At 38.6% G+C, this 27850-nt stretch overlaps 1 protein-coding gene across 11 annotated transcripts in view; it reads left to right on the forward strand.

Annotated features, from left to right (window-relative positions):
- USP54 (ubiquitin specific peptidase 54) overlaps nt 1–27850 on the forward strand; it is a 151388-nt gene that overhangs the window by 92600 nt on the left and 30938 nt on the right. For 9 of the 11 annotated variants that reach the window (XR_006786036.1, XM_045841962.1, XM_045841963.1 and 6 more), the window contains exons 4-11: nt 17202–17336; nt 18900–19013; nt 19153–19235; nt 19637–19742; nt 19854–20000; nt 22038–22187; nt 23755–23923; nt 25734–25904. Coding sequence is in view for 10 of the 11 variants with exons in the window: in XM_045841962.1 (XP_045697918.1) it covers nt 17202–17336; nt 18900–19013; nt 19153–19235; nt 19637–19742; nt 19854–20000; nt 22038–22187; nt 23755–23923; nt 25734–25904 (1075 nt within the window). In the remaining variant the exon portion in view is untranslated. The remainder of the gene's footprint in view (nt 1–17201; nt 17337–18899; nt 19014–19152; nt 19236–19636; nt 19743–19853; nt 20001–22037; nt 22188–23754; nt 23924–25733; nt 25905–27850) is intronic. The other 2 variants (XM_045841969.1, XM_045841968.1) reach the window with 1 other exon arrangement.

Consider the following 27850-nt stretch of genomic DNA (forward strand, 5'->3'; position numbering starts at 1 on the left):
AATATTGATACATTTTTTCTATAACAAAACATTCAAGAACTTCTGTTCATTAGATGACTCCATAAAGAGAATAAAGACACAAGGCTACAAGGTGGCAGAAAATATCTGCAATATATATAACCAACAAAAAATTAGAATCCAGCATAGTACTTCAGAGAAGAAATCCTGTAATGAATTAGTAAAAGATAAATGTGTCAACAGGAAAATGGGCAAAAGACATAAATAGGCATTTCTCTGAATAGGAAATCAAATGACCTTTAAGCATATGAAAGATGCTTATCCTCTTTATGGAAAAATACAATAAAAATTAAATTAAAAAATAATTGTAAATTAAACCATATCCTTCAGATTAGTAGAAATTTAAAAATCAGATAAAATTGTTAATTAAAAGGTAGAAGAATGAACTTCTGGCCAAGATGGAGGCGTAGACATACTGTGCCTCCTTGCACAACCAAAATAAGGACAACAACAATTTAGAAACAAATAACAACCAGAACTGATAGAAAATTGAACTGTATGGAAGTCTGACAACCAAGGAGTTAAAATAGACATATTCATCCAGACTGCTGGGGGGGGCGGAGTCAGGCAGCTGGGCAGAGAGGGCTGCAGCAAAAAAAGTGGCGGCTGGCAGACCCTGGGTGCAGGGTAGGAGTGGGCAGACCCAGCAAGGCAGCCATGTGGAGGGGCGCAGCGCACAAGGCGGATGACCGGGTGGTCCCACACTCACATGCAGATAAACCAGGCAAAACTGGGGAGCAAGACAGACAGCGCAACCCAGGGTCCCAGCACAGGGAAATAAAGCCTCAAAACCCCAATTGAAAACACCTGTGGGGATTGAGGTGCTGGGAGAGACTCCCGGTTTCACAGGGGAGTTTGTTGGAGAGACTCACAGGGTCTTGGAATGTACACAAGCCCACCCACATGGGAATCAGCACCAGAATGGCCCAGTCTGCTTGGGGGAAGCAGCGAAGGGACTGAAATCCAACAGAGGGTGGAGCAAGCCCCATTGTTCCCTCTTGGACCCCTCCCTCACATACAGTGTCACAACTGAGCTACTGGGTTGCTCCACCCTGGGGAACACCTAAGGCTCCACCCCTCATCCATAACAGGCATGTCAAGACAAAAACAAAATGTCCCAAACGGAAGAACAGATCAAAGCTCCAGGACAAATACAACTAAGCGATGAAGAGATAGACAACCTATCAGATGCACAGTTCAAAGCACTGGTGATCAGGATGCTCACAGAATTGGTTGAATTTGGTCACAAATTAGATGAAAAAATGAAGGATACAATAAGAGAAATGAAGGAAAACACACAGGGAACCAATAGTGATGGGAAGGATACTGGGACTCAAAACAATAGAGTAGACCAGAAGGAAGAAAGAAACAACCAAACTGAAAAGAATGGAGAAATAAGATTCAAAAAAATGAGGAGAGGCTTAGGAACCTCTGGGACAACTTGAAACGTTACAACATCTGAATCATGGGAGTGCCAGAAGGAGAAGAGGACGATCAAGATATTGAAAACTTCTTTGAACAAATAATGAAGGAAAACTTCCCTAATCTGGCAAAGGAAATAGACTTCCAGGAAGTCCAGGAAGCTCTGAGAGTCCCAAAGAAGTTGGACCCAAGGAGGAACACACCAAGGCACATCATAATTAAGTTACCCAAGATAAAAGAGAAGGAGAGAATCTTAAAAGCAGCAAGAGGAAAGGAGACAGTTACCTACAAAGGAGTTCCCATCAGACTGTCAGCTGGTTTCTCAAAAGAAACCTTACAGGCAAGAAGGGGTTGGAAAGAAGTATTCCAAGTCATGAAAGGCAAGGGCCTACTTTCAAGATTGCTCTAACCAGCAAAGCTTTCATTTAAAATGGAAGGGCTGATAAAGTGCTTCTCAGATAAGGTCAAGTTAAAGGAGTTCATCATCACCAAGCCCTTATTATATGAAATGTTAAAGGGACATATCTAAGAAAAAGAAGATAGAAAACACATATAGTAAAATGACACAAACTCACAATTATTAACAACCACACCTAAAACAAAAACAAAAACAAAAACAAACTAAGCAAACAACTAGAACAGGAACAGAACCACAGAAATGGAGATCACATGGAGGGTTAGCACCAGGGGAGTGGAAGGAGGAAAGAGGGGGAAAGGTATGGAGAATAAGTAGCATAGACGGTAGGTAGAAAATAGACAGGAGGAGGACAAAAATAGTATGGGAAATGTAGAAGCTAAAGAACTTATGACACATGGACATGAACTAAAGGGGGGGAAATATGGGTGGGAGAGGGTGTGCAGGGTGGAGGAGAATGAAGGGGGGAAATGGGACAACTGTAATAGCATAATCAATAAAGTATATATTTTTTAAAAAGGTGGAAGAATGAGAATTTACATACATGGTTGGTTGGAATGCAAACTGATACCACTACTTAGTAAAACAGTTTGTCATTACATTTCTCCAGTAAAATTGAACTAGCATATACTGTACCACTCAGTTTTTCTACTCCTACATATATCCTGTGAAGACTTCCTTGTACATATATACATACATACATACATACATACTAGAAGATATACTTGAGAATGTTCAAAGTAGTAGTAGTTTTTTGTGATTACAGAAAAATGGAAACAACCTATTCCAACAATAATGGAATAGATTAAAAAATTATGGTTTAGTCCTAGAGCAAAATACTATGTTGTAGTGAAAATAAGAAGCTTGAAACTACATATATCAACTTGAATTAATCATAAAAACATTACATTGGATGAAAAAAGCAAGTCATAAAAAACTACATAAATTATGATTTCATTAATATACTAATAAAAAAACACACAACTAAATAACCAATTGTTCAGGGATATATACATGTGGTAAAACCAGAGAAAAAGGGAATGATTCACAAAATTCATGGTAGTGTTTACATTTGGAAGATGGAGGGGGGAGGATGTAATCCACATGAGCATCTCAAACTCATTGTTAATTTTTCTATTTCTTTTTTTTAAAGAAAGCCTTTATTTAAAAAAATGTAAAGATTTTATTTATTTAATTTTAGAGAAGGGAAGGGAGGAAGAAAGAGAGGGAAACATCAATGTGTGGTTGCCTCTTGTGTGCCCCCTACTAGGGACCTGACCCCGCAATCCAGGCATGTGTCTTGACTGGGAATTGAACTGGCAACCCCTTGTTTCTCAGGCCAGCACTCAATCCACTGAGCCACACCAGCCAGGGAAGATTTTTCTATTTCTTAAATTGGGTGGTGGGCTATAGGAACTTATTTATTATTATTTGACTCTATATATACATATTTGTTATTTATTTAAATGATTTTATTTTTATTATAAATATATGTTAAAGTACTGCCATAGAAAGCACTCTAGAAAGCACACTAAAGTGTAAAGAAAAAAAAAGCAAATTGCATAATTCCACCACAGACATTGTCATTTCTCTTTATGCTTCCTCTCTGGTGTATGATATTTCTAGTAAGAAGTCTTCTTGCCTACTGTTTTAGTTAAAAAAATACTTTTTTTTTTAGACTCCTAAGTTGCTTCTGTATCTCTAATGTCTTCCTATTTCATTTCTTACTCAAGAATACCCTGGAGGTACTCCCTTCTTAAAATTTTGAAGTGGCTCCCCATTGTCTTTCTTTCTTTTTCTAAATCCTCATTGGAAGATGTGTCTTTCTTTTTTTTTTTAAATCCTCTTTTTATAGAGAAGGGAAGGGAGGAAGAGAATAATAGGGAGAGAAACATGGATGTGAGGGAGAACCGTCAAATGGTTGCCTCTTGATCATACCCTGACTGGGGACTGAACCCCCAACTTAGAAATGTTCCCTGGCCAGGAGTCAAACCCACAACCTCTCAGTTTCCCAGACAATGCCCAACCAACTGAGCCATACTGGCCAGGACAGAGGATGTGTTTTTCTTTTTCTTTTTTTTTTATTATTTTCTTTTATTTATTTTTTAAAAATATTTTACTGATTATGCTATTACAGTTGTCCTATTTTCCCCCCTTCATTCCTCTCTGCCCTGCACACCCCCTCCCACCTGCATTCCCCCCTTTAGTTCACATCCATGGGTCATACATATAAGTTCTTTGGCTTCTACATTTCCTATACTATTCTGAACCTCACCCTGTCTATTTGTACCTACCATTTATTCTTCTTATTCCCTGTACCTTTTCCCCCATTCTCCCGCCTCCTTCCCACTGATAACCCTCCATGTGATCTCCATTTCTGTGATTCTATTCTTGGTCTAGTTTTTGTTTTTGCTTTTCTAGGTTCAGTTGTGAGTTTGTAATAATTTTACTGTTCATATTTTTTATCATCTTTTTCATAGATAAGTCCCTTTAACATTTCATATAATAAGGGCTGGGTGATGATGAACTCCTTTAACTTGACCTTTGCTGGTTAGAGCAATCTTGGATGTAGGTCCTTGCCTTTCATGACTTGGAATTCTTCTTTCCAGTTCTTCTTGCTTGCAAGATTTCTTTTGAGAAATCAGCTGATAGTCTTATGGGAACTCCTCTGTAGGTAACAGTCTCCTTTTCTCTTGGTGCTTCTAAGATTCTCTCCTTGTCTTTAATCTTGGCTAATGTAATTTATGATGTGCCTTGGTGTGTGCTTCCTTGGGTCCAACTTCTTTGGGACTCTCAGAGCTTCCTGGACTTCCTGGAAGCCTATTCCTTTGCCAGATTGGGGAAGTTTTTCTTCATTATTTTTTCAAATAAGTTTTCAATTTCTTGATTTTCCTTTTCTCTTTCTGGTACCCCTATGATTGGTGGACCGGGGTGGGCAAGGTGGCAGCTGGCAGACTGGGGCAGTCCCACAGTAGCGTATGGATAAACCAGGAGGAACAACTGGGGACACAGATCATACAACCCAGGGTTTCAGCATAGGAAACTAAAGCCTCAGAACCTCTGGCTGTAAAAACCTGTAGGGGTTGTGGCAGCAGGAGAAACTGCCAGTGTGCCAGTCTCACAGGAGAGTTTAGATCCCCAGGGTCCTAGAACATACGCAAGCCCGCTTGCCTGGGAATCAGCACCAGAATGGCCCAATGTGCTTGTAGATAGCGGGAAAGTGACTGAAAGGTGGCTGGAAGCCAAGCAAGTGGCATTGTTCCCTCTCAGACCCCTCTACCACGTACAGTACCACAATATAGCAACTTGGGTTGCCCTGCCCTGGTGAATACCTAAGGCTCTCTGAGACAAAAAAATATGGCCCAAATGAAAGAACAGATCAAAGCTCCAAAAATAGAACTAAGTGATGAAGAGGAAGCCAACCTATCAGATGCACAGTTCAAAACTTTGGTTATCAGAATGCTCACAGAAATGGTTGAGGATGGTCGCAAAATAGAGGAAAAAGTAAAGGGTATGCGAAGTGAAATAAAGAAAAATATACAGGAAACCAACAGTAAAGAGAAGGAAACTGGGGCTCATGTCAATGATTTCGAGCAGAAGGAAGAAATAAACATTCAACCAGAACACAATGAAGAGACAAGAATTCAAAAAAATGAGGAGAGGCTTAGGAACCTCCGGGACAACTTTCAATGTTCCAACATCCGAATCATAGGGATGTGTTTTTATTGATTTTAGAGGGAGAGGGAGAGAGAGAGAAAGATAAAAAGAGACACTGAGAGACATTAACATGGATGTGAGGGAGAAATATCTATTGATTGCCTCCCATAGGGACCAGGACCAGGGGTCAAACCCGTGACCTAGTATATGCCCTGCCTGACAGGGAATCAAACCTGCAACATTCTGGTGCACAGGAGAACACTCCAAGTAACTGAGCCACTTGGCCAGGGCAGAAATTGATCTCCTTCATGAAGTTTTTAAAATACTGTCTCTGTCCAGATCCATGATTGTTTAACTTCACAGTGGTTAGCATGGCTGAATGAGAAGGTGGCTCTTTTGGGAAGGCGGCTCAGCTTTTCTTCCTTCTTGGTGTTCCACACAGTTCCTGGACCATAATAAAAATATATAACTTTTCTGGGTTCATATATTGTTTTAGTGGGTCTTGAATTTTAGTTATGGGGTTTGGGGTACTTGCCTTTTTTTTCTTTGCCTTTTTGTCTTTTATGCTCTCTCACTAATGTCTTATTTAATAGAGATCTTCATATTGTGACTTTTCATCTCACATATTTTTTAGTAAGTCTACTAATCTAGGCCTTCATTCCTCATTCAGTAAGTGAAGAGTAAGATGTGTGTGTGTGTAGGGGTGGGGGGGGTGGGGGCGGGGAGTGTGCATGGTGGAGAAGCTCTGCTGAAGGAAGAAGCCTGGGAGCCTGCCTTCAGAGGAGTTATAAGGGATCCTGTGGTAAAGTTACATGTTGAATTCGGGGTGTTGCAGTGTGGGTATGATTCCATATATGTTTTTCTCTGTGAGTATAACTCAGTATATTTTTTTCTCTGCCTCCTATTTAAAAATTAGAGAAATGTTTGATGAGGCTAGTAAATATTCCTTTTTGCTGGTACTTCACATCCTGTTTACATTCTTTAATGATAAGTGTGATATTTCAAAGATTTTTTTCAAAACAATACTGCAATCTAAAATAATCACCCTTTTCCATGTGATTATATGTTATTCAATAGGCCGAATGGTCTGAGTGTCCTTCAGATAATTACATCATAGTGTCATTCTTTTATGATTTGTTGATAAAAATATTTTGTAGTGCAGGAACACAACAAACATGAGAACAACTAAAACCCCAGGAAACTCCAAAAATTCCTGAATTTGAAGTACTCTCTTAAAAACTTGTCATTTCTATAGTTTGAATTCTTTATGTTGGAGCATAATTTTTTTAGTTCTAGAGCCCACCATTAAGGACAAAAAGAAACAAACATGTTCTTAGATGAATCAGAAGCTAGACAGCTTTCCCTTAGGCTGGTGTTTGGATGAAGGATTTGCCAGTCAAGGTCTGGTTGAAAGATATGTATCCCTGCATTTTCTTCAGTTGTGTACTTTCCCTTGCACCAACCCTTAAAATGCACTTACTGTTGGCCTTACAAGAACACCTTTTGGTTCATGTCTTTGTTTAATATTTTTGGCTTTTTTCTTCTGCTCTGTGAATGTCTATCAATATTCCAGTGCTTTGTGATCTTCACCAGGTAACATACTATATGTTGTATCCAGTGTTTATAATTGCTTTTTGGTAGTTTGTATACAATATTAATGATAACTCATTTCTTTTGGTCCTGCAAAATGTACTTTTTTTCTGTATTATTTGATACTAAGTCCCTAAAGTAATTTCAGTCCTAAAATCTTGCATGGGAATTTTTAATGATGGTTTTCATCAAAAAGAATTTGTCTTGGTGTGTCTTTCTGCTTTCTTTGAACTGCAATACCTTTCAACTCTGACTTAGCAAATAGAAGAGATTTGTGTGCTCATTACCCTGTCACTTCAAAAACTCCAAATTTATTTCCACCTAGTGTTACTAAAAGATTTTTTCTGACTTCAGCTGTTGTCATGCCCTGTAGCCCAGAACTCTTAGTTATTATTCATATTGAATCTACTGTTACACCCCCAACCCCGAGGGTATGACTTTACTTTGGTATTGGCTTATTTATTTATCTCTGTTCAGGGGAGGAAATCCGTCCTCTGTACTTAGTATGCCACAAAGATTTTGTTCTTCTTCCAGGGATTGTACTAGAGGCTTTGCAGTGCCAGGATGTAGAACAGAGTGTTTTTTGTTATAGGCAAAGAAGAATGCTGCATTGATTGATTAAGTTCAACACATCTTCTCAATTAGTGATTTTTCTTTTACGAATGCTGGTGTAACACGAATCCCAGGGAATGGTGGTGGGTGGTGGAGGGGCATAGATGGGGAGGAAATAGGTTTTTGTATATAAGGTACCCTGCAATGTAAGTCTGTATCTGTAGAACAGTAAGACTGTTCTGAAGGTGTAGGCAGTCTGTGTTCTGCTGATAGCCCCTTGTTAATTGGGGTTGGTGGGGCGGGGGTGGGGGTGGATTTGAGAGTTAGGAAACAAATCGCTTAATATTTTTTAGCATGTTCAATGTAGCTGTTCCTTTATTGGGTACTGAACCATACGCCCAAGGAGTAAAGTGGTACAAGAAATTACTCATCATTCATAGTCAATCTGGTGCTTTATTGTTTTGTACATTATAGGTGTGGAAGACTCTTCATTGTCCTGTAGTCATGGTCAGTATCAGAGAGGAGTAAACCCATTATCCTGGACTATTTAAACCAAGAAATTAGGTTTCTTGTATGTTCCCTGGAAACTTTAGCTAGTAATAAACAGTCCTCATGGTATTATGCTAAGTGAAACAAGTCTCACAGATAAAGATAAATACCGTATGATTTCACTTATATGTGGAATTTAAAGAACAAAATAAATGGACAAACAAAACAGAAGCAGACTCATAGATACAGAGAACAAACTGAGCGATGCAAGGGGGTTGGGGAAATGGGTGAAAAAGGTGAAGGGATTAAGAAGTACAAACTGGAGTTACAAAATAGCCATGGGGATGTAAAGTACAGCATAGGGAATATAGTCAATGACATTGTAGTAACTGTGTATAATGCCAGGTGTGTACTACAATTGTTGGCGTGGCGAGGGGGGCGGTGAGAATAACTTTGTGAATTTTATAACTACTATGTTGTACAACTGAAACTAATATAAAATAATATTGAATGTAAACCATAATTGAAAAATTAAAAAGTATAAAAAATAATAATAAAATATAAACAGTTTTCACATAAGAAACGTATGTCCTTAAGTCTAATGCACATATCACCTACTTGAGATGAACTTTCTTGTTTTGCTTATGGGATACAAGGTGTTTGTGTGGTCTTCTGGCTAAACTTTCTTAGTATTAAATTCTTAGTAGGTGGTACCTAAAATTTAACTAATTTAACCACTGACATAACTTAAATAGTATAAATCTGAGTCTCTTATCCTTTATAAATTTGGACTTCAGAATTTCACATTATATTCAGATAGAGGGGTATAACTACAAGGAAAAAATAGTAGACTATCATGTTTCTTTTCTTTCCAGATTTTATGGCAGAACCTGAAACCTATATAAGTTTCAGTATATATTAGTATATATACTGAAATTTTAGTATATGCCCAGAAGGGTTCTCCTTTCCATTTCCCATGTGGAGAAAGTGGTTATGGCATTAATATTTAAAATTTGATTTAAATACTCTTGGTAATCTGTAAGATTCTATATTTTTTATCTTGGCAAAAATTAGCAAATTCAGTATTATATTTTATAAAAATCTCTACCTTAGTTTATGATTTCCCACTCAAAGTAATACAATTTTCAGGTGAATTTGACTTGCCTCTGCCTTTGCATGTCTCTGTTCAGTGTCTTGAAGTCTCAGTGTTTCTCTCTACCTGTGTGTATGTCCACACCTGTCTGTTCTTTATAGGTAACAGGAATGAGTGTGATAAGTAGCTTACAATGGTCTTCAACTTTACCATGACAAGTTCAAAGTATGGGCTATGAACTGGGTGCAAATTAAGTCCTAAACTTATGGGGAGATATGGCATCGATAACAATTTAATTTAAAGGGACTGGTAGAGGATATGTGGGTAATTTTCTAATCAGGAAGTCCAGAGGTTATCTATTTTTAGATGTAAGGTTAAAGCGTCTCAAGAGAGAACCTAGCCACCTGTTTGCTGACTTTCCCAAAGTTGGACCAAGAATTTCTATTAAACTGACTGGATATTTTTTATGGTATTAAGGAATTATTATTACCTTTTTCTGTGTGTTGTAATGATATTATGGTTCTGTTTTATATAAAAAGGGTTTTTAGTTTTTAGAGGCATATTCTGAAATATTTACAGATGAATAACATCTGTAGTTTGCTTCAAAATGATCTGGGAGTAGGGTAAGTGGATGAGTGGTATATATGAAATGAGATTAGCCAGAGGTTGATAATTGTTGAAGATGGATGCATGGGAGTCTATTGTGCTATTTTGTCTATGCTTATATGTTTGAAATCTTCTGCAATAAAATGTTGAAAATCCAATGTTACTGTTATTGGTGCCAAAATGTTAAACAGTTACATGTTCTTTCCTCTCTTGAAAGAGAACATTTAATATCCTTTGAACACACAAAACTAATGTGAAAGTTCTTTTCTAGTAGTCAGTGACACTCAAGGATTAGCCCCTTTATTTATTTATTTATTTATTTATTTATTTATTTATTTATTTATTTTTACAGATTTTATTTATTTATTTTCAGAGAGAGGTGGAGGGATGGAGAAAGAGGGAGAGAAGCAATAATATGGGAGAGACACATCAATCAGTTATCTTTTCTCACACCCCCATAGGGGACCTGGCCCTCAACCCAGGCATGTGCCCCAGCTGGGAATTGAACCGGCAACCCTCTAATTTGTAGGTGAGCACTCAATCTACTGAACTACACCAGCAGGGGCTCCTTTATCCTCTTTTCAGATGGTTGTGTTTTCAAATAGGCTTGATGGGCCACATTTAGGTTTATGATGTATTTAGTTCTATGATTTCCTATAGATGTGGAGAAAAGGATTAATTATGACAGCCAAAATGTTGAGAGATTTGGGAAGCCCAGATCAGGAAGAGAAACCCTGAGAATTGAATATAGTGGTACATAAAATGTGTCGTGCCTTTGCAGAAGGGATTGCTGACACCTTTCAGCTGAACTGGGGCACAATCCAAAAACCTTGGTCTCATAAAACATCAAATTTAGTGACAGCCTTCTCCTTGACCCCCATCTTCTGTACTTATGACTTCTTTCAGTTGCAAGGCTGGGAAATCCTGAGAGAGAGCAATAAATAGCTGTTTCCTCCTTAAAGGTAAAAGCCTATTTTAGGGGGGAATAACCCCAAGGCATAAGCCACAGCTGCATTTGTATTTGCCAAAGCACAGACTTTCTGTCTTTATGGTACTTCTCTTATTTTTATGGTTCTTGCTAACCCAAATAATTATGTGCTCATGTGGGTAGAATTATGTGCTGCTTGATCCAAGAGAGATGGGTGGAGCAGCACCTGCTTTTAGTCATTAAAGTTTTGTTGCTTTTGCATGGCATCCAAGAAAATAGTTAATAGACAAAAAGTAATTTGGCTTTTCCTGTGAATGAAAAAGAAGACTTCTCTGGTTTCACCCTGTGAAGAAAAGCAGAGAGAAACCTCAAAGGTAGGTTTTCTCTGTTTATTGAAATGAAACCATCAGGGACCCCACAGGGAAAAATTCCTAGGTTTTGGTTCTTCCTGCCCTCTCTCCCTCCCTGCTATAGAACTCAGCAATTGGAAGAATACCAGTTTTTGTTCCTTATTGGTGCTACCACCTGTTCTTACTGCTGAACTAAATGTTCTTGGCTTTCTTTGGTGTGAACAGGATCTCCCTCTGGGAAAGGTGGGAGGAGGGTGAAAAAGGGAACAGGAGGAGGCCCGTTCCAGCCCTGTGCTCATGTGAGAGGGACACACAGGGGTTAGTGTGCTGCTCTAACAGAGGGGCTTTGTGCTACAGCTTCTTCCAGAGCTGCAGCTCCACAGATGTATGCAGAGCAGGCTCAGGCTTCTTCATCCCTGATACACTTGCTTCTTCCTGACAATAGCAGAGCAAAATTGATAACAGTAATTAAAGTAAGAAAATAAAGTGAAGCAGGCAGAGGCCATTCTGAATGCATTCTGATACTCAGTGTGTTTGGAGAAAGCTGCCTGTAATTAAGAAGTGAAGAAAGAGTATAGCATGGAGATGTTGATGTAATGGAACACAAGAGCCAGATCTGTTGTTGCATATCCACTGTGGTCACAGGCAGAGCTCTTACTTTGAGGGGTGCCCAACCCTCGGCCCAGGATGGCTATGAATGCAGCCCAACACAAAATTGTAAATTTACTTAAAACCTTTTTTTTTGTTTATCAGTTTATGTTAGCGTTTGTGTATTTAATGTGTGGCCGAAGGCAACTCTTCTTCTTCCAGTGTGGTCCAGAGATGCCAAAAGGTTGGACTCCCCTGCTTAGGTCTTTCTCTTTCTGTGCTGAAACCCTCATTATCTAGGTCACAGAAAATCTGCCTCTCTTAAATAGCAGGTAGCTGAATGTAGAAGTGTTTCTGACTGAAGGCCCTTCTTCAGGATAGGTCAATGGCAGACAGTTTCCTTAGTAACTTTTAATAATAATAGTAATAGCTAACACTGAGATAACGCTTATCATACTGCCAGGCATTAATCTAAGATACAGATATACAGATAACTTATTTAATCCTTAAATAACCCAAGAATGTAAATACTATTATTAATAGTTTTTTAAAAGAAGAAACTAAAGCCTAGAGAAGTTAGGTAGCTTGTCCAAGATCATATAAAAAGTAAGTAACAGGGCTGGGATTTTGAACCCTGATTGAGTTCATCCTCCCAACTGTTACTCTATACCATCTCTCACTGGAACCCTGTCCTTTCTCAAACAGGTTCATCTGAACCATAGAATACAGAAAATGATTTCAGTGACTATTTTCTTAATTCTCTCTAGAATGAGAACATAACTAGTAGTATGCATGGGAGAGAAGTATTTCATTAGGAACTGCTGATGCCTTAGAGCATTAGAGTTTACTTCTTGAGGAAACTCAGTTAAGAAAGCCTGAAGGAGCTGTAGTTTGCAAATACATTTATACAGAACTATTCTGGAACTAACTTACCATTGGTTTGTTTTGGAACCAGTTTTGGATTTTGAACAAAAAGGACCAAATCTCATCTATCCCTTGCTCTAGGGATAGAGCCTTTGTCAGCAGTAATGTCTTACCATTAACAATTGAGAAGAGCAGCAGGTTGGGATATGATAGTGGTTACTAAGATTTGCCAAGCTGGGGTGACTTTCAGCAAATCAAGTAGTTAGACCACCATTTATTTATAGAAGTAAGTCACTGTTGCTTTTCCCACCTTCATTTTCCCTTGTTTCCCCATGTTCCACTAAGTTTCAGAATCTCATAGGTCATCTGGCAGATATCCACTTGCCCTCTGGGAGTGTTTAACTATCAGCCTAGACACTTCCTTTTGGTCTGGTTTAAGAGGCCACTCAGAGATATTCTTCTACTTTCAGCAAAAAATTATAGAAGGTCCTGTCTTGCCTTTACCTGATCTTAGACTTGTGAAAAAAATTCTAGGTTAATCCAAAATAACTTGGAGAAATTATAATAGATTTCCCTCCCAGTTTATTAATTAATATGAAATATAGATTGCTGGTACTGCTTCCTCTACATCATATGAAGTCATTTGTAGGGAAATAATAGCAGGTAAATAACAGTAAATTATTCCTGAGCTGCTGTAGGGATGGATGTTCAGTGTGGATGAAGAGAAACCATGCTAGTAAGAGAGCAGAATGAGTAAGAGAGCAAAAATGGTTCCCACTTGAAATGAGAGGAATGAGGTTTAGTCCCATTTTGCTCTAACTAGTTATGTTACCTTAAAAAAAGTTTGCTTTTTCTAGGTAATTCATTATCTGCTGAGAGAGAGAGAAAAAACTTAATAATATCTTCCCTTAATAAGATTTACCCATATCACATGATTGGTTGATTTGTTCATTCACTCATTTATTTATTTAAAACTAGTTATTACCCTCTGTATGCCAGTATCTTTCAAGGTTTTGTGCATATAGCAGGGAATTAAAGGATAAAAATTTGTCTTCATATTCTAGACAGTACAATCAGGTAGTGGATATGTAAAATACATGTTGTGACAGATGGTAATAAGTGCCACAGGGAAAAATAAACAGGTAAGGGTGGGAGGTTTAGGAAAAGAGGAGAGAGATTTTAAATAGTGTTATCAGGAAATACTATATTCAGGAGATAATATTTGGATAAAAACTTGAAGGGAATGAGTGACTGGGCTGCTGACTGGACAAAGTAAGATGAGGACCAGGAGTTGACCATTCTAGGTTGGTGGAGCCTTCAATTCTTAGATCATGTGTGTAGGTTTATAAAGTGCTCTCATTTCTGTTCTCAGTAGCAAGTCTGAAAAATGACCATGGAATATTTTTATATGAAGAAAGTACAATAAGAATTTCAGGCAAGTGACATTCTTTGGCCTGTTGATATGCAATTAGCTGTTGAGTGAGTGGTGGTTTAGTGAGGATCTGGGCCATGTGCCGTCCAGGAGCACATTCTAGTCTCTGGGTGAGATTCGATGCCACTTGATGAGGACTCATCAAGCCAGGTGCCACTTGTTGCCATTCTTTGTTTCCACTCTGTGGACATACTGTTCTTCATTATTTCAGATGTAGTTAAAGGTGAAGAAGATAGATACATTTAATTATACCAAAAAACCCCTCTGCTGTACATAAAAACACCAGAAGGCTGGGCTAAGGTATTTGCCACAGTAATACACATAAAAACCTAGAAAAAAACAAATGTAGCTAGGAAAACTAAAATTAACCAGATTGTATTAACTGCTGGCAGGAATATGGGGAAATTTATTTATATTCATGCACTGGTAGAAGTATAAATTTGCATAGATTGTCTATAACTGCAAAAAATTGGAGACTGCCAAAATGTCTGTCAGTAAAGAAATGTATAAACAGATGTAGTTTTGTCACCTGATAAAACACTGTGCTACAGGGAAAAGGAATAAAGCAGGTATATGTATTGTATCATTAGGGGTAGACCTCAAAACAATGCTGAATTCTTTAAAAAGTAAAATTCAGTGTGATACTTTGTACATAAACAAGAAATACACATACAATACAGGATGGGGCAGAAATAGGCTTACAGTTATGAGTATGTAAAACACAAGAGTTTATTCTTATAGTTACTAATTATTGTATTATTTTACATACAAACAACTGTAAACTTACTTTTGCCCTACCCTGTATATCCATCCCTAAATATACATAGTATGTATATATGTTAAATTGTTAAAATAAAAGATTATGCAACAAACTCATGGTAGTGAGTGGCTGGTGGAAAGTGTGCAATCTTCAATGGGACATTTGCTTTATCTGTGATTGGAAGTAAAAATGGCGTAATGTTTATTTCTCAGTGTTAGACATGTAAGTATTTATGATTCTTTGTACTTTTGGATAATTTTGTATTAGCTAAGCCATTTAAAAGAAGGGGGCCACATTTCATAGAATGAACCCCCAAAGAATAATTTATCAATCTATTTATACATAACTTGTTTTTTTAATATATTTTATTGATTATGCTATTACAGTTGTCCCATTTCCCCCCTTCACTCCCCTCCACCTTGTACACCCTCCCCCACCCACATCCCCGCCTTTAGTTCATGTCCATGTGTCATACTTATAAGTTCTTTAGCTTCTACATTTCTCATACTATTCTTACCCTCCCCCTATCTGTTTTCAATCTATAATCTATGCTACTTATACTCTGTACCTTTTCCCCCTCTCTCCTCCCCCAAATCCCCTGTTGCTAACCCTCCATGTGATCTCCATTTCTGTGGTTCTGTTCCTGTTCTAGTTGTTTCTTTAGTTTGTTTTTGGTTTTGCTTTAGGTGTGGTTGTTAATAATTGTGAGTTTGCTGTCCTTTTACTATATGTGTTTTTTTTTTATCTTCTTTTCTTAGATAAGTCTCTTTAACATCTCATATAATAAGGGCTTGGTGATGATGAACTCCTTTAACTTGACCTTATCTGAGAAGCACTTTATTTGCCCTTCCATTCTAAATGAAAGCTTTGCTGGATAGAGTAATCTGGGATATAGGTCCTTGTCTTTCATGACTTGGAATACTTCTTTCCAGCCCCTTCTTGCCTATAAGGTCTCTTTTGAGAAATCAGCTGACAGTCTGATGGGAACGCCTTTGTAGGTGACTGTCCCCTTATCTCTTGCTGCTTCTAGGATTCTCTTCTTCATTTTCATCTTGACTAATGTAATTATGATGTGCCTTGGTGTGTTTCTTCTTGGGTCCAACTTCTTTGGGACTCTCAGAGCTTCCTGGAAGTCTATTTCCTTTGCCAGAATGGGGAAGTTCTCCTTTATTATTTGTTGAAACATGTTTTCAATCTGTTGCTCTTCCCCTATAATTCGGATGTTGGGACGTTTAAAGATGTCCTGGAGGTTCCTAAGCTTCTCCTCGTTTTTTTGAAATCTTATTTCTCCATTCTTTCCTGTTTGGTTGTTTCTTTCTTCCTTCTGGTCCACTCTATTGTTTTGAGTCCCAGTTTCCTTCCCATCACTATTGGTTCCCTGTGCATTTTTCCTTCATTTCTTTTATGGTAACCTGCATTTGTTCATCTAACTTGCGCCCAAAATCAACCAATTCTGTGAGCTTCCTGATCACCAGTGTTTTGAACTGTGCATCTGATAGATTGGCTATCTCTCAGTCACTTAAAAGGGTGAGTCCTGGGCATTGATTTGTTCTTCTGTTTGAGCCATCTCTCTTTTTTTTTGGCCTGGTAGCTGCTGTTACGGTGAGGTGTTCACCAGAGCTGGGCACCCCAGTCGCTAGATTCTGACGTTGTATGTGGGGGTGGGGGGTGGGAGGGAACAATGGCAGTAGCTCCGTTCTCCTGGGACCTCAGTCCCTTCTCTGGGATCCTGGGTTGCATGCTCTGCCCTGGTCCACAATCACCGCCTCACTGGGTCTGCCAGCTGCCACTTGCATACTCAGGGTCCACCCGCTGTGATCTTGCGCACCCCAGATGCCTTACATGCCCCCAGTTGCCTTATGCGCCCAACTCTCCCTGTTCTCTGAGCTGCAACCCATGCCCGGCTGCTCGTCTCTGCCCCTCCTACTGGTCTGGATGAACGGGTCTACTTCAACTTCTTGGCTGTCTGACTTCCATTCAGATAAATTCTCTGTCAGTTCTGGGTGTTATTCTGCCTCTAAATTGTTGTTCCAGTTTTGGTTGTGCATGGAGGTATGGTGCGTCCACCTATGCCTCCATCTTGGCTGGAAATCCTACACATAATTTATTTACTGTAGACCATCTACCTCTGTCTGTATCAGAGGAAATGTGGTGACTGAATATTGACTCAGGACAATAGTCTCTCCTAGTATGTCCTTAATGTTGTCATACTCAGTTGGAAGGGCAAGGATCCTTATTCTTATTAGCATAGGATCATTACCTTTATTCTGACTCCTCATTTTTAATTTTTTATTACTAACTGCAAACATATTGACTTGTAGGAAGTTCATTTGGCTCCATAGCTATGAGCACGAAGATGCTAGCATGGCGGACTGGGATGTTTAGAAGCTTTATAACAGCATTGTGCTTTTCCCCTTGTCTAACCTCTTCCCTACAGGGAATCTTTAACCAGTTTCAGTGCAGTAGTGAAAAAGTGCTTCCATCTGACACTCTCCGCAGTGCTCTGGCAAAGACTTTCCAGGATGAACAGCGCTTCCAGCTGGGAATTATGGATGATGCTGCAGAGTGCTTTGTAAGTGCTGGCCTCTGGCCCTCTTTGGTATGAGGTGGGACTGTTGATGGTCACCAGCAGGGACTAGCTACTGTACTATGGTTATTTATTGTGCCCCTGGTCTCTACAGTTAGAACCAGAAATTTCCCTAGTTTCTCAGAGTGTTAGGGTATCTCTGCTAATGCAATATGACTGGCCTTGCAGGTTTACTCTTTTTCCTTCAGGCTTAGGGTAGTTTTGTGCTTGCCATTACATAAAACATTGGCTGTCACTTTCAGAGGAGACAGGGCTCATTAAAATACAAATTGCCGTGCCCTATCCTCTTGAGTGTCTGATTCAATAGTTCCGGAGTAGGGCCCAAGAATATCTGCCTCTGACAAGTTCCAAGGTGATGCTAATACTAATGCTAGTGGTTTGGGGACCACACTTTGAGAATTCCTGCATTACTAAAAATAATTAAACAGAGAATAACTGAGTGCTTAGCACACATGTAATGTTCTATTTAGATAACTGTGTTTCTCCCAGTCACTTTTAGTGGAAGACCCTACCTCCTCTGAACTCTGGGTTCTATCCATCAACCTTCAGAAAGCTGTGCATCTAATAAAAAACTGAGAGAATGATATATACATCCCATTACAGGGTAAAATGTAGGCCAAAGTCAGAGCTACTCCTAAGAAACTGGATCACTGATTGCTGATGGGAATGTAAAATGGTAATGTTACTCTGGAAAAGTTTGTCAGTTTCTTAGAAGAAGAAATCTGCAAACCACCACATGACTCAACAGTTGCCTTTCTGGACCTGCATCTCAGAGAAATGAAATTTTATGTTCATACCAAAACCTATACATGAATATTCGTGGAAGTTTTTTTCATAACAGTCCTGAAACTAGAAACCACCCAAATGCCTTTAATGGGTAAATGGTGTTACAAATTGTGGTACTTCTATACTGTAGAATACTACACAGGAATAAAAAGGAATAAACTCTTGATTTATGTAGTCTTTAGAATGGATCTAAAGGGAATTATACTGAGTCAAAAATGCAATATCCAAAGGTTATACATTATATAATCCCATTTATATAGCATTCTAAAAATATCAAAATTACAGAGATTAGGGAGTAGATCCATGTTTGCTGGAGTCAGGGTTGGAATGGGGTATGTGAGACTGTAAAAGGATATATGAGGGGTCCTTGTGGTTATGGAACAGTTTTCCATCTTGATTGTTGTGGTCACATGACCGTATACATGTGATAAAATTGTATGGAGCCACGCATAAACACAAATGAGTGAATCTGGTGGAACCTGAATAAACTCTGGATTGTATTCATGTCCATTTCCTGGTTTGGACATTGACTATAGTTATACAAGATGTTAACATTGGAGGAAATTGGGTGAAAGGTATATTGACTTTCTATACAATTATTTTGAAACTTCCTAAGAATTTATATTACTTCAAATTAAAGAGTTAGAAAAAACACTTTCTGTCTTCCAGGAAGATTGCTGTTTCTCTGAGTAAACTGCTAACCAATTTGTACATTTGTTTGTTAAGTATTGTTGGTATACTGTGTGTGTTCTTTCCTATTAGGAAAACCTGCTGATGAGAATTCACTTCCACATTGCCGATGAAACCAAAGAGGATATATGTACTGCCAAGCACTGCATCTCCCACCAGAAATTTGCAATGACGTTGTTTGAGCAGGTGAACCTTGTTTCTATCCCCATCACTTCTTAGATATTTTGTTTAAGAACAATTTATCTTGGGATGTGGAGTGTCAAATAGTTGCCAAAACAGTTAATGACCATGGCTGCTTGGTTTTGTGTTTTTCCCCCGGGCCCAGTGTGTGTGTACCAGCTGTGGCGCCACTTCTGATCCACTGCCTTTCATCCAGATGGTGCATTACATCTCTACCACTTCCCTTTGGTGAGTTTTACAGGGTTCTCTCTCCCCTTAGTCACTCCTTCAGTTGATTGGGTTTTAACTGGGCATCCAAATAGTTTATATCTTCATTGCTGAATCTACACTACATTGTAGGAACTCAGAATTGTAATTTTAAAATAACTTGTGTTCTCCTTCTTTTCCATCCCTCCTTTTTTCTTAGTCTCAGTTCTGGCCAGCAAAGTGGGAGGAAGCATGGGAATTCAATGAGCTTTAGATTTTGGGACAGGCAGACGCACTTACTATGTTTGTGGGTCTCTGATGCTGGCCAGGACAAGTGGGCAGAGGAAGAAAGTCAAACATGTGAGTTAGAATTTTATATGAATGATTTATTTGATTTAACTGTAACTCTCACCATCATCCCCCATCTATTTCCCATCTTGAAGCAATCAGGCTATTTGTATGTTGGAAAGACGAGAAAAACCCTCACCAAGCATGTTTGGTGAGCTGCTACAGAATGCCAGTACCATGGGGGATCTCCGGAATTGTCCGGTGAGTTAAGTTAGTGGTGGGTTTGGAGTGGGGAGGGGAACCCTGGGATTAGTGGAATGGAGCCAGAGCTGGTGGGAAACATGTCAAACTACCCTTATGTATGTATTTCAGAGCAACTGTGGAGAGAGGATTCGGATTCGCCGTGTATTGATGAATGCTCCACAGATTATTACAATTGGACTGGTATGGGACTCGGACCACTCAGACTTAGCAGAGGATGTCATTCATAGCCTGGGTACCTGCCTTAAGTTGGGTGATGTGAGTGTTGGTTTAACTCTGACTTAGAGTCATTGTGTCTTATTCTTCCTCAAGAGCATGAACACTGAACACAAAGTTATATCCTAAATGACAACTATAGAGTTCTGGACAAATATACTTGTGTATAGTAGTGCCTCCTTACCCATGGTTTCACTTTTTGTGGTTTCGGTTACCCAGTCATCTGTGGTCTGAAAATATTAAATGGAAAATACCAAAAGTAAACAATTTGTAAATTTTAAGTTGCGTAAATCACTTAAACATGGTTCTCAGTAGTGTGATGAAATTTCACCCTGTTTTCACTATTTGTTCCCTTTGTCCAGTGTATCTACACTGTATATGCCACTCACCTATTAGTTCACTTAGTAGCCTTCTCAGTTATCAGATTGACTGTTGCAGTATTGCAGTGTTAATGTTCAAGTAAAAGTAACCCTTAATGTAGTCTAATGCTGAATCACAGCAGCCTATGTCATTCATTTCACTTCATCTCATCATGCAGGCATTGTATCCTTTCATGTCATCACAAGAAGAATAAGTGCAGTTCCGTAAGATTTTGATAGAGAGAAGCACAACATTCACATAAATTTTATTACAGTATATTGTTATAATTGTTCTATTTTATTATTGTTGTTGTTAATCTCTTACTGTGCCTAATTTATAAATTAAACTTGATCATAGATATGTATGTATAAGAAAAAAGGTAGTATACATAGGGTTCGGTACTCTATGCAGTTTTACACATGCTGGGGGTCTTGGAATGTATCCCCTGTGAATAAGGGGCACTGCCACATACCTCCTTTGGGTAGGTAGCAAAGGCTTTTTTTAGGAAATGGGAGGACCTTGGCCTTGAAAGACCAGATAGGCAGAGCTTAGGGACTGGTAAAAATCAAGCAATTTTTAGTTATTGTGTGCTTTACTCACTGTTAGTGTATACCCATGTGAAACAGGGAGGTATATCCAACCATGGGAGGGAGTAAGGTCAAAGAAGTGAGAAGTCCTGACCAGAGCTGCTTTGGGAGGTGAAGGAGGTGAAAGTTAGTGACTTGAGTCCTATAAAACGAAATTCCCAGTGAGGAACCAGTGTCTGCTGAGAACGCAATGAAGTAGCTTAGAAGAAAATTTAGTGGGTTAGTGGTTTTCTCTGAATCTATTTAGGAAAATAGGGAAACAGACTTCAGACCTGGAGGCTTAACCTTACCAGCTCCATGCCCAAATGTAGGTACAGCCAGGGTTTTCCTTGAGTTCAAGAGGAGAATCAGAAGCTCTTTGGCTTCCTTTCTATTAGTTTTGTCCTCAGGTAATCATATGACTAAGAAGATCCCTTGTTGATGTTTTTAAATATCATCAAGCCACTACTGAGACTAAATGAACCATTTGGGATCTTATTTTAGGTCTTCTTCCCAAGGAATCTCTGAAGTGAGTAGGCTATGCACAGCAAAATCTCCTTTTTCTAAAATTCTGTAGCCTATATATTCTGTACTGTTCTAGTTTTATTTTTATGATCGTTTTCTCAACCAAACCCGTTCTTCAAGGCAAGAATCACTTTCAACAGTGTGTTTTGTTGTTGTTGTCTCTTAGCCCCTAGCACAGCATTAGACATCTAGGAATTGAAATGCTGGTGACCAGCATGGGGGTATTGCTTCTCCTAAAGACTTTCTTACCCTCCACTGAGGGTCTTATTAGGAAATTTATATTGTGGTGCCAGCTGATAAATAACTTTTAAAACTTAAGAGTGTTTTTGATTTGTTTTGTTTTGGTTTTTCAACTTTTCCTGACTCCTTATGATAGCAAGAAAAATATTATGGAAAGTTAGGAAGAAACATCACCACCTTACCAGTTACTGGCTACTCTTTGTTGTGCTTTTCCCTATGTTTTGCCTTTTTATGTTCATTTCTGGTGATTAATATGGACTAGCAAAAAATCTTATACTGAAGGGCAGAAACCCAAGTCAGTGCCTTAAGAAATGATGGAGTCTGCTCACAGATGATGTGAAAGGGTTGAGTATGTCACTGTTCTTTCCTTTCTCTTCTTTCCCCACAGCTGTTTTTCAGAGTGACAGATGACCGGGCCAAGCAGTCTGAACTGTACTTAGTAGGAATGATCTGTTACTATGGCAAACATTATTCTACATTCTTTTTCCAAACAAAGATCCGCAAATGGATGTATTTTGATGATGCTCATGTCAAGGAGGTAGGAATATTCAAGCACTTCTTAAAGTATTTGGTAACTGCAACAAAAAACTAAGGATAATTGTTTGTCTTCAGTGTTTTATTTTTGTAATTTTAATATCTCTCTGCCTATCTATTGGATTTATGAGAGTATTAGTCTTGTCTTCCCTAATTGATGGCAAGTTTCCTTGAGGACAGGATGAATATGTCTTATATTGTTTTCTCTAAATGCTCTCACATGGCATTCAGAGCAGTTCTGTATTTGTAGTTGACAAAATATTTTTTTAAATATGTTAATTGGTTAATTTGAGCAACAATAATCTAATGCCTTAAATTCGATCATAAAGTTAGCAGAAAGCCCAGAATTCCAAGTCTTGGAATCATTAGTGGGTAATACTGTGTCTCTGGGCTGCTATAAATTATTCTCAGATTGTTAGCTCCCTGAACATGTTTTTGAGATAGTACAGAGAAAACAGGGCTATGATGATATTTAAATCTGGAATCATGGTACTATGTAAACCGGAGTCCGGATAAAGTAGTTCAGGTGATTTGCATGAGTTAGAAAGACTCGTGTGATTGGGTTAGCAGCTAGACGCTAGCAGTTAGAATGCTTACACATTCTGCACCAATGCATGGACCGCGAGCAGCCCCTTCCGCGAGTCTGCGGATTCTCTAATTCCCTTCTTCGTCTCTTTTTTTTTGCAGTTGTCATTTTGGGCAGCATATAAATTCTTTAAGCTTTAGGCTTTTCATTTGAATAAGAATACATGCCTTATAAGATATTGTATAAGGTTATATAAAAAGCATATAAATGTGTTTTAGTTAAAATAGTGATAACCCAGTTATAAATTTACTGAACATCTATTATAAAATAACAACTATGATAGTTGTCTGACTCCAACAGTACACCATCTAACAATGTGACTGGTTCAAGTTAAAGAGCGGGCGAGTTTGGGGATTTGGCTGGATTGTTATTTCCATGGCGATTCAGCCACTCTTTTCCACTGCGGAGGCACACTGAATCCGGCACAAAGCTAAGGTCGGGAGGTCCAGCTGTCTATTCTAAGCAGCTTGACATTTTATGCCATGCCATGTGTGAACTCTGACTCGGTATGTCATTTATTCTAAGGCAGTCTGTGAGAGAGTTTCTGCCTGTTCTTTAGCTTCATAAAAGTGACCTTAATATTTAGGAGAAAGTTATAGAAATGCAAGTTTCAAGCAAACACTTTGATTTGATGATGTCTTTGAAAAGAAAAAAGATGGCCATGGCAGCTCAAGTCCCCTCACATAGCATACTCGTCTTTGAGAACCCTTCTTCATATTTCACAACTGAACTGATGTTTCATGAGAATAAAAGTAACTTTATTCATCATTCCTGTCTTTTACAGGGTTATAAGCTTTCTAAAAGGATTTAACAAAAAAAGATTTAACAATTTATTAAGTAGGTATAAGATCTCTTTTATGGTCTCTGTATTTAATTCTTGTCTTTTCATCTTTTATTTTCTTTAGAAAAACAGAACAGGAAGGTATGTTTTGAACTGCAGATATGAAGTATAATTGTCCTGTTTTTATGATTGTTTTTGGTTCAGATTGGGCCCAAATGGAAGGATGTGGTGACCAAATGCATCAAGGGGCATTACCAGCCTTTGCTGCTGCTTTATGCCGACCCCCAGGGTACCCCAGTGTCCACCCAGGACCTGCCTCCCCAAGTTGAATTCCAGTCATACAGCAGGATGTGCTACGATAGTGAAGATTCTGGTGAGCAGCCTAGCTCCTACCTCCCCCTTCCCCTCTCCAGTGTGGTCATTGGACTTTTGGGACTCTCGATCAGGAGCCTACCATATCACCTAGCTTGGAGAAAGAGGATCCATTAGAAAAAAGAAAGAAATGCCAACTTGTGCTGAAGCCCAGCTTTCTCCAGCTTTGTGTCCTTTAGCCTCCAAGAATGTGTTGCGTATATTCAGTGTGTTCCCAATTCAAAAATTCAAAGGAAATTATGTTGATAGACTGAGATATTAAATTTGTGAGGGAAACCTCAGCATTTAACCTTTTAATTAGTAAAGATGACAGATGACTGATTCCTACTAGCAATTTAACAGTGACTTCAGTGAGTTGTTAAGACCAAGGGAATGATACAATACTACAAAGGTAGTCATAGTGTTAGGGATGAGAGATTTTTGTTTTAAAATGCCACAAGCAGTAGTGGTATTTTCAGCTTATGAATCAGTTGTTTACTTCTAATTCAGTTGTTTGGAACGTGAATTATGTTTTCCTGTAGAAACAAGTTGCAGCTTCATGGCTAAAGTCTCAGGTTAGCCCAAGAGGCTCATAATACAGGGTCTGGCAGAAGTAATTCCAGTTTGAGTGTGGTTGGTAGGGTAATAATGTGAGTATAATAATTTATAGTTTTAATTGGAACATTTCACCTAAAATGTCATGTGGTGAGCTTGAGTGTGATATTGTTATGTTACAGAATTACATGCTGATGATTATGTAATAAAAGATTTTGTAATGAAAGGGGGTATTATTTGTGCTGGACCCTGTATATTAGAAATATAACCCTAATGATTTTGGCTTGACTTCTGAAAAGGAGGAAAAAGAAATGTTCTTTCCCACTTCTATTTCTAGGGCTGGCCCTAAGTATAATTTTGAAAGAGCAGACACTTGTCTTTGGAATCTTTTCCCCTTTCTTTTGTATCTCTCTCCTGCTTGATAACTGGTATTCTTCCCAGCTGTGTAACCTCAACCAGACCAGCTCTACTTCTGTCTTCAATCACACACCCACTGTCACCACTTATCTTAGCTAGGTGTTAAGAGGAAAGTATTCTTTTTTTTTAAATATTTATTTATTTATTTATTTATTATTATTTTTTTTTAATCATTGTTCAAATACAGTTTTCTCCTTTTTACTCCCAATCCAGTCCCCCCTCCCACCCTCCCCACTTCCCTCCCATTACCACCCTCCCCTTAGTCTATGACCATGTGTCCTTTAAGTTTGTTCCTGTAAACCCTTCCCACTGTCCCCTTAAATTCCCTCTTCTCTCCCCTCCGGTCACCATCAGCAAGAGGAAAGTATTCTGATTTAACCAATTCACACTAAAGTATAAATAACAGCCCCATAATTTCTCAAAGATACTAAAAATGCTTATAATGTCAATCAATTTTTTAAAGTGACATTTCTGGCAGTAGAGGAGAAAAATTATGGGATAGGGGTTATATATGCCAGGTCGGCCTGGTACTCTATCTAAGTAGATCTTATTTTTCACAACTTTTTCCTTTCTTCCACTTTTCCCCCCATAGGTTTTCTAAAAGCCCCACAATTTTTCACAGTGGCAGGCAAAGTGAGGGCTTCAGCAAGGTAGGGGCAGGAATGGGAAGAATTGTTTGTGTGTCTGGGTTATCTGGAAGTTGGGTGTTGGGAAGAATGGCTCTGGTATATCCTTTTCACTGTTCCATCTAGGAATTTCTTGCTTTATGGACCTTTGTTGCCATCCAGCTCTTTGCCCCTCTCTCTCACTGTCTTTCTCTCTTTCCTCACTTTTGTATATGTGTCTCCTCCTTCCCTCAGGGAGGGAACCCTCCATCTCAAGTGATACTCGAACAGATTCCTCAACGGAGAGCTGTCCCTACAAACACTCCCACCATGAATCTGTGGTCAGTCACTTCTCTTCTGATTCTCAGGGGACAGTCATCTATAATGTGGAGAATGATTCCACGTCTCAGAGCAGTCGGGACACAGGTAGGGACTCATGCAGTGGATCCTGCTTGTTCCTGCAGAAAGGGTTTCCAAGAAAAAGAAATTGGTTGGGACAAGTCAGAAATGTTTGTCATGCAAAGACAGGAAGGAATAGAGCTCTAGTAATTGAGTGGGATCAAAATAAGCAACACAATTCTGAATGAACAGTGATGTTCCATTGCAAATATTCCTGTCAACAGCAGTGTACTGGTAAGGGCAATTGTTATGTGATTCTTTTTTAAAGGTTTTATTTATTTATTTTTAGAGAGAGGGGAAAGGAGAGAGAAAGAGAGGGAGAGAAACATCAATGTGTGGTTGCCTCTCACGCGCCCCCTACTGGGGACTTGGCTAACAACCCAGGCATGTGCCCTGACTGGGAATTGAACCAGCGACCCTTTGGTTTGTGGGCTGGCACTCAATCCACTGAGCCACACCAGCTAGGGCTGTGATGCGATTATTGATGTGATAGTTTATTCTAAAATCTAATCTGTTTTTCTTCTGCTGTGCTTTTAATCCCAGTCCTGTCCTTCTCATAGTGCTCCATTGAACTCTTGTGGTCTTGTACCTCATGACGTTCTCATGCCAGGCTTTGTCCCAAATTAAGGGCTTTGAGAGAAGGGGCATATTATGGGAAGGGGACACCTGCTTATCACCTTGCTAGGCTTCCTGAAGGACAGAGACACATAAGAATGAAAGCTTGCCTGTTTGTTATTGTGAGTTCCATGCAGAGAACATTCTTAAATTTTTTTGTTAGTCTACTCAGAATGTGCCCATGTCAGTGGAAAAAATCAATATAGGGAATAAAAGGAAGAACAGTGAACAAATGACTGCTCAGATGAAAATTATCCCCCAAGGGGTAGAACTTGGGAATTAGTGAGTTCATGGTGGCTTATATTCTGTGCATGGCCCCTTTTTAAAATAGAGAAGTTCAAATGTATGCAGACATATACAGAATAGCATACTGCCCATCTGTGTACCCATCACCTAGTTTCAACAATTATAACTCATAGCCAATCTAGTTTCATCCGTGCCTCTACCCACCTCCCCTACTTCTGGATTATTCTGAATATTCTGGATTATTCAAATCCCAGACATGTCACCTTTTTCATAAATGTTTAGTATGTATATCTAAAATATAAGAAATCATTTTAAACATACCATTATCACACTTAAAAATATTAACAGTAGCTCCTTTAAACCACTAAATAACCAGTGAGTGTTTAAATATCCAATTTTCTTATAAATGTCATAACTTTTTAATGGTTTGTTTGTTTGACTCAGAATCAAAATGAGGGCTACATATTGCAATGGGTTAAGTCTTTTGTGTTTCTTTTGATTTATAGGTTTCTCTTATTTTTTCCTTGCAATTTATTGTTGAAGAACTAGGTAATTTGTCCTGTAGATTCCCACACTCTAAATTTTGTTGATTGTGTTCCTGTGGTAAACTTTAGCACATTTCTCTGTGCTCTGTAGTTGTTATAAGTTGGTGGTTGGATCTAGAGGTTTGGTCAGATTCACATTGGATTACTTTTGATGACTATTGCATAAATTACTACTGCAAAGTGTGATATTTTTAAAACCATATTTCTAAAACTGTGAACTAGGGAGAAGATAAGTCACAGGATAAATAAAGCATATGTTCCAGGATATTCAAGTTTATATTAAAGGTTTGTGAATGGCTGGGGGTAGGGGAGCATGTCTCCATTAGTTTAGCATTTGTACTTCCAGTAGCTCCAAGTTATTTCCTCCTTTCTTAAATCTCTCTTATGGGTCCAGAGGTAGCAAAGGATCAGAAAAAGCAATAAAAGATTGCATCAGTAAATGTAGCCATATCACTATATTGCTGGTACCTGAATATGCAAAAGGATTTTCATATGCTAACATATGAAACAAAAATTTTTAAATTTCTTTTTCCCTAAGATTTTATTTATTTATTTTTAGACAGAGGG

Source organism: Phyllostomus hastatus, unplaced genomic scaffold, assembly GCF_019186645.2.
Source record: "Phyllostomus hastatus isolate PE091 unplaced genomic scaffold, TTU_PhHast_1.1 phas_contig_38, whole genome shotgun sequence".
In the NCBI taxonomy this organism is placed as follows: Eukaryota; Metazoa; Chordata; class Mammalia; order Chiroptera; family Phyllostomidae; genus Phyllostomus; species Phyllostomus hastatus.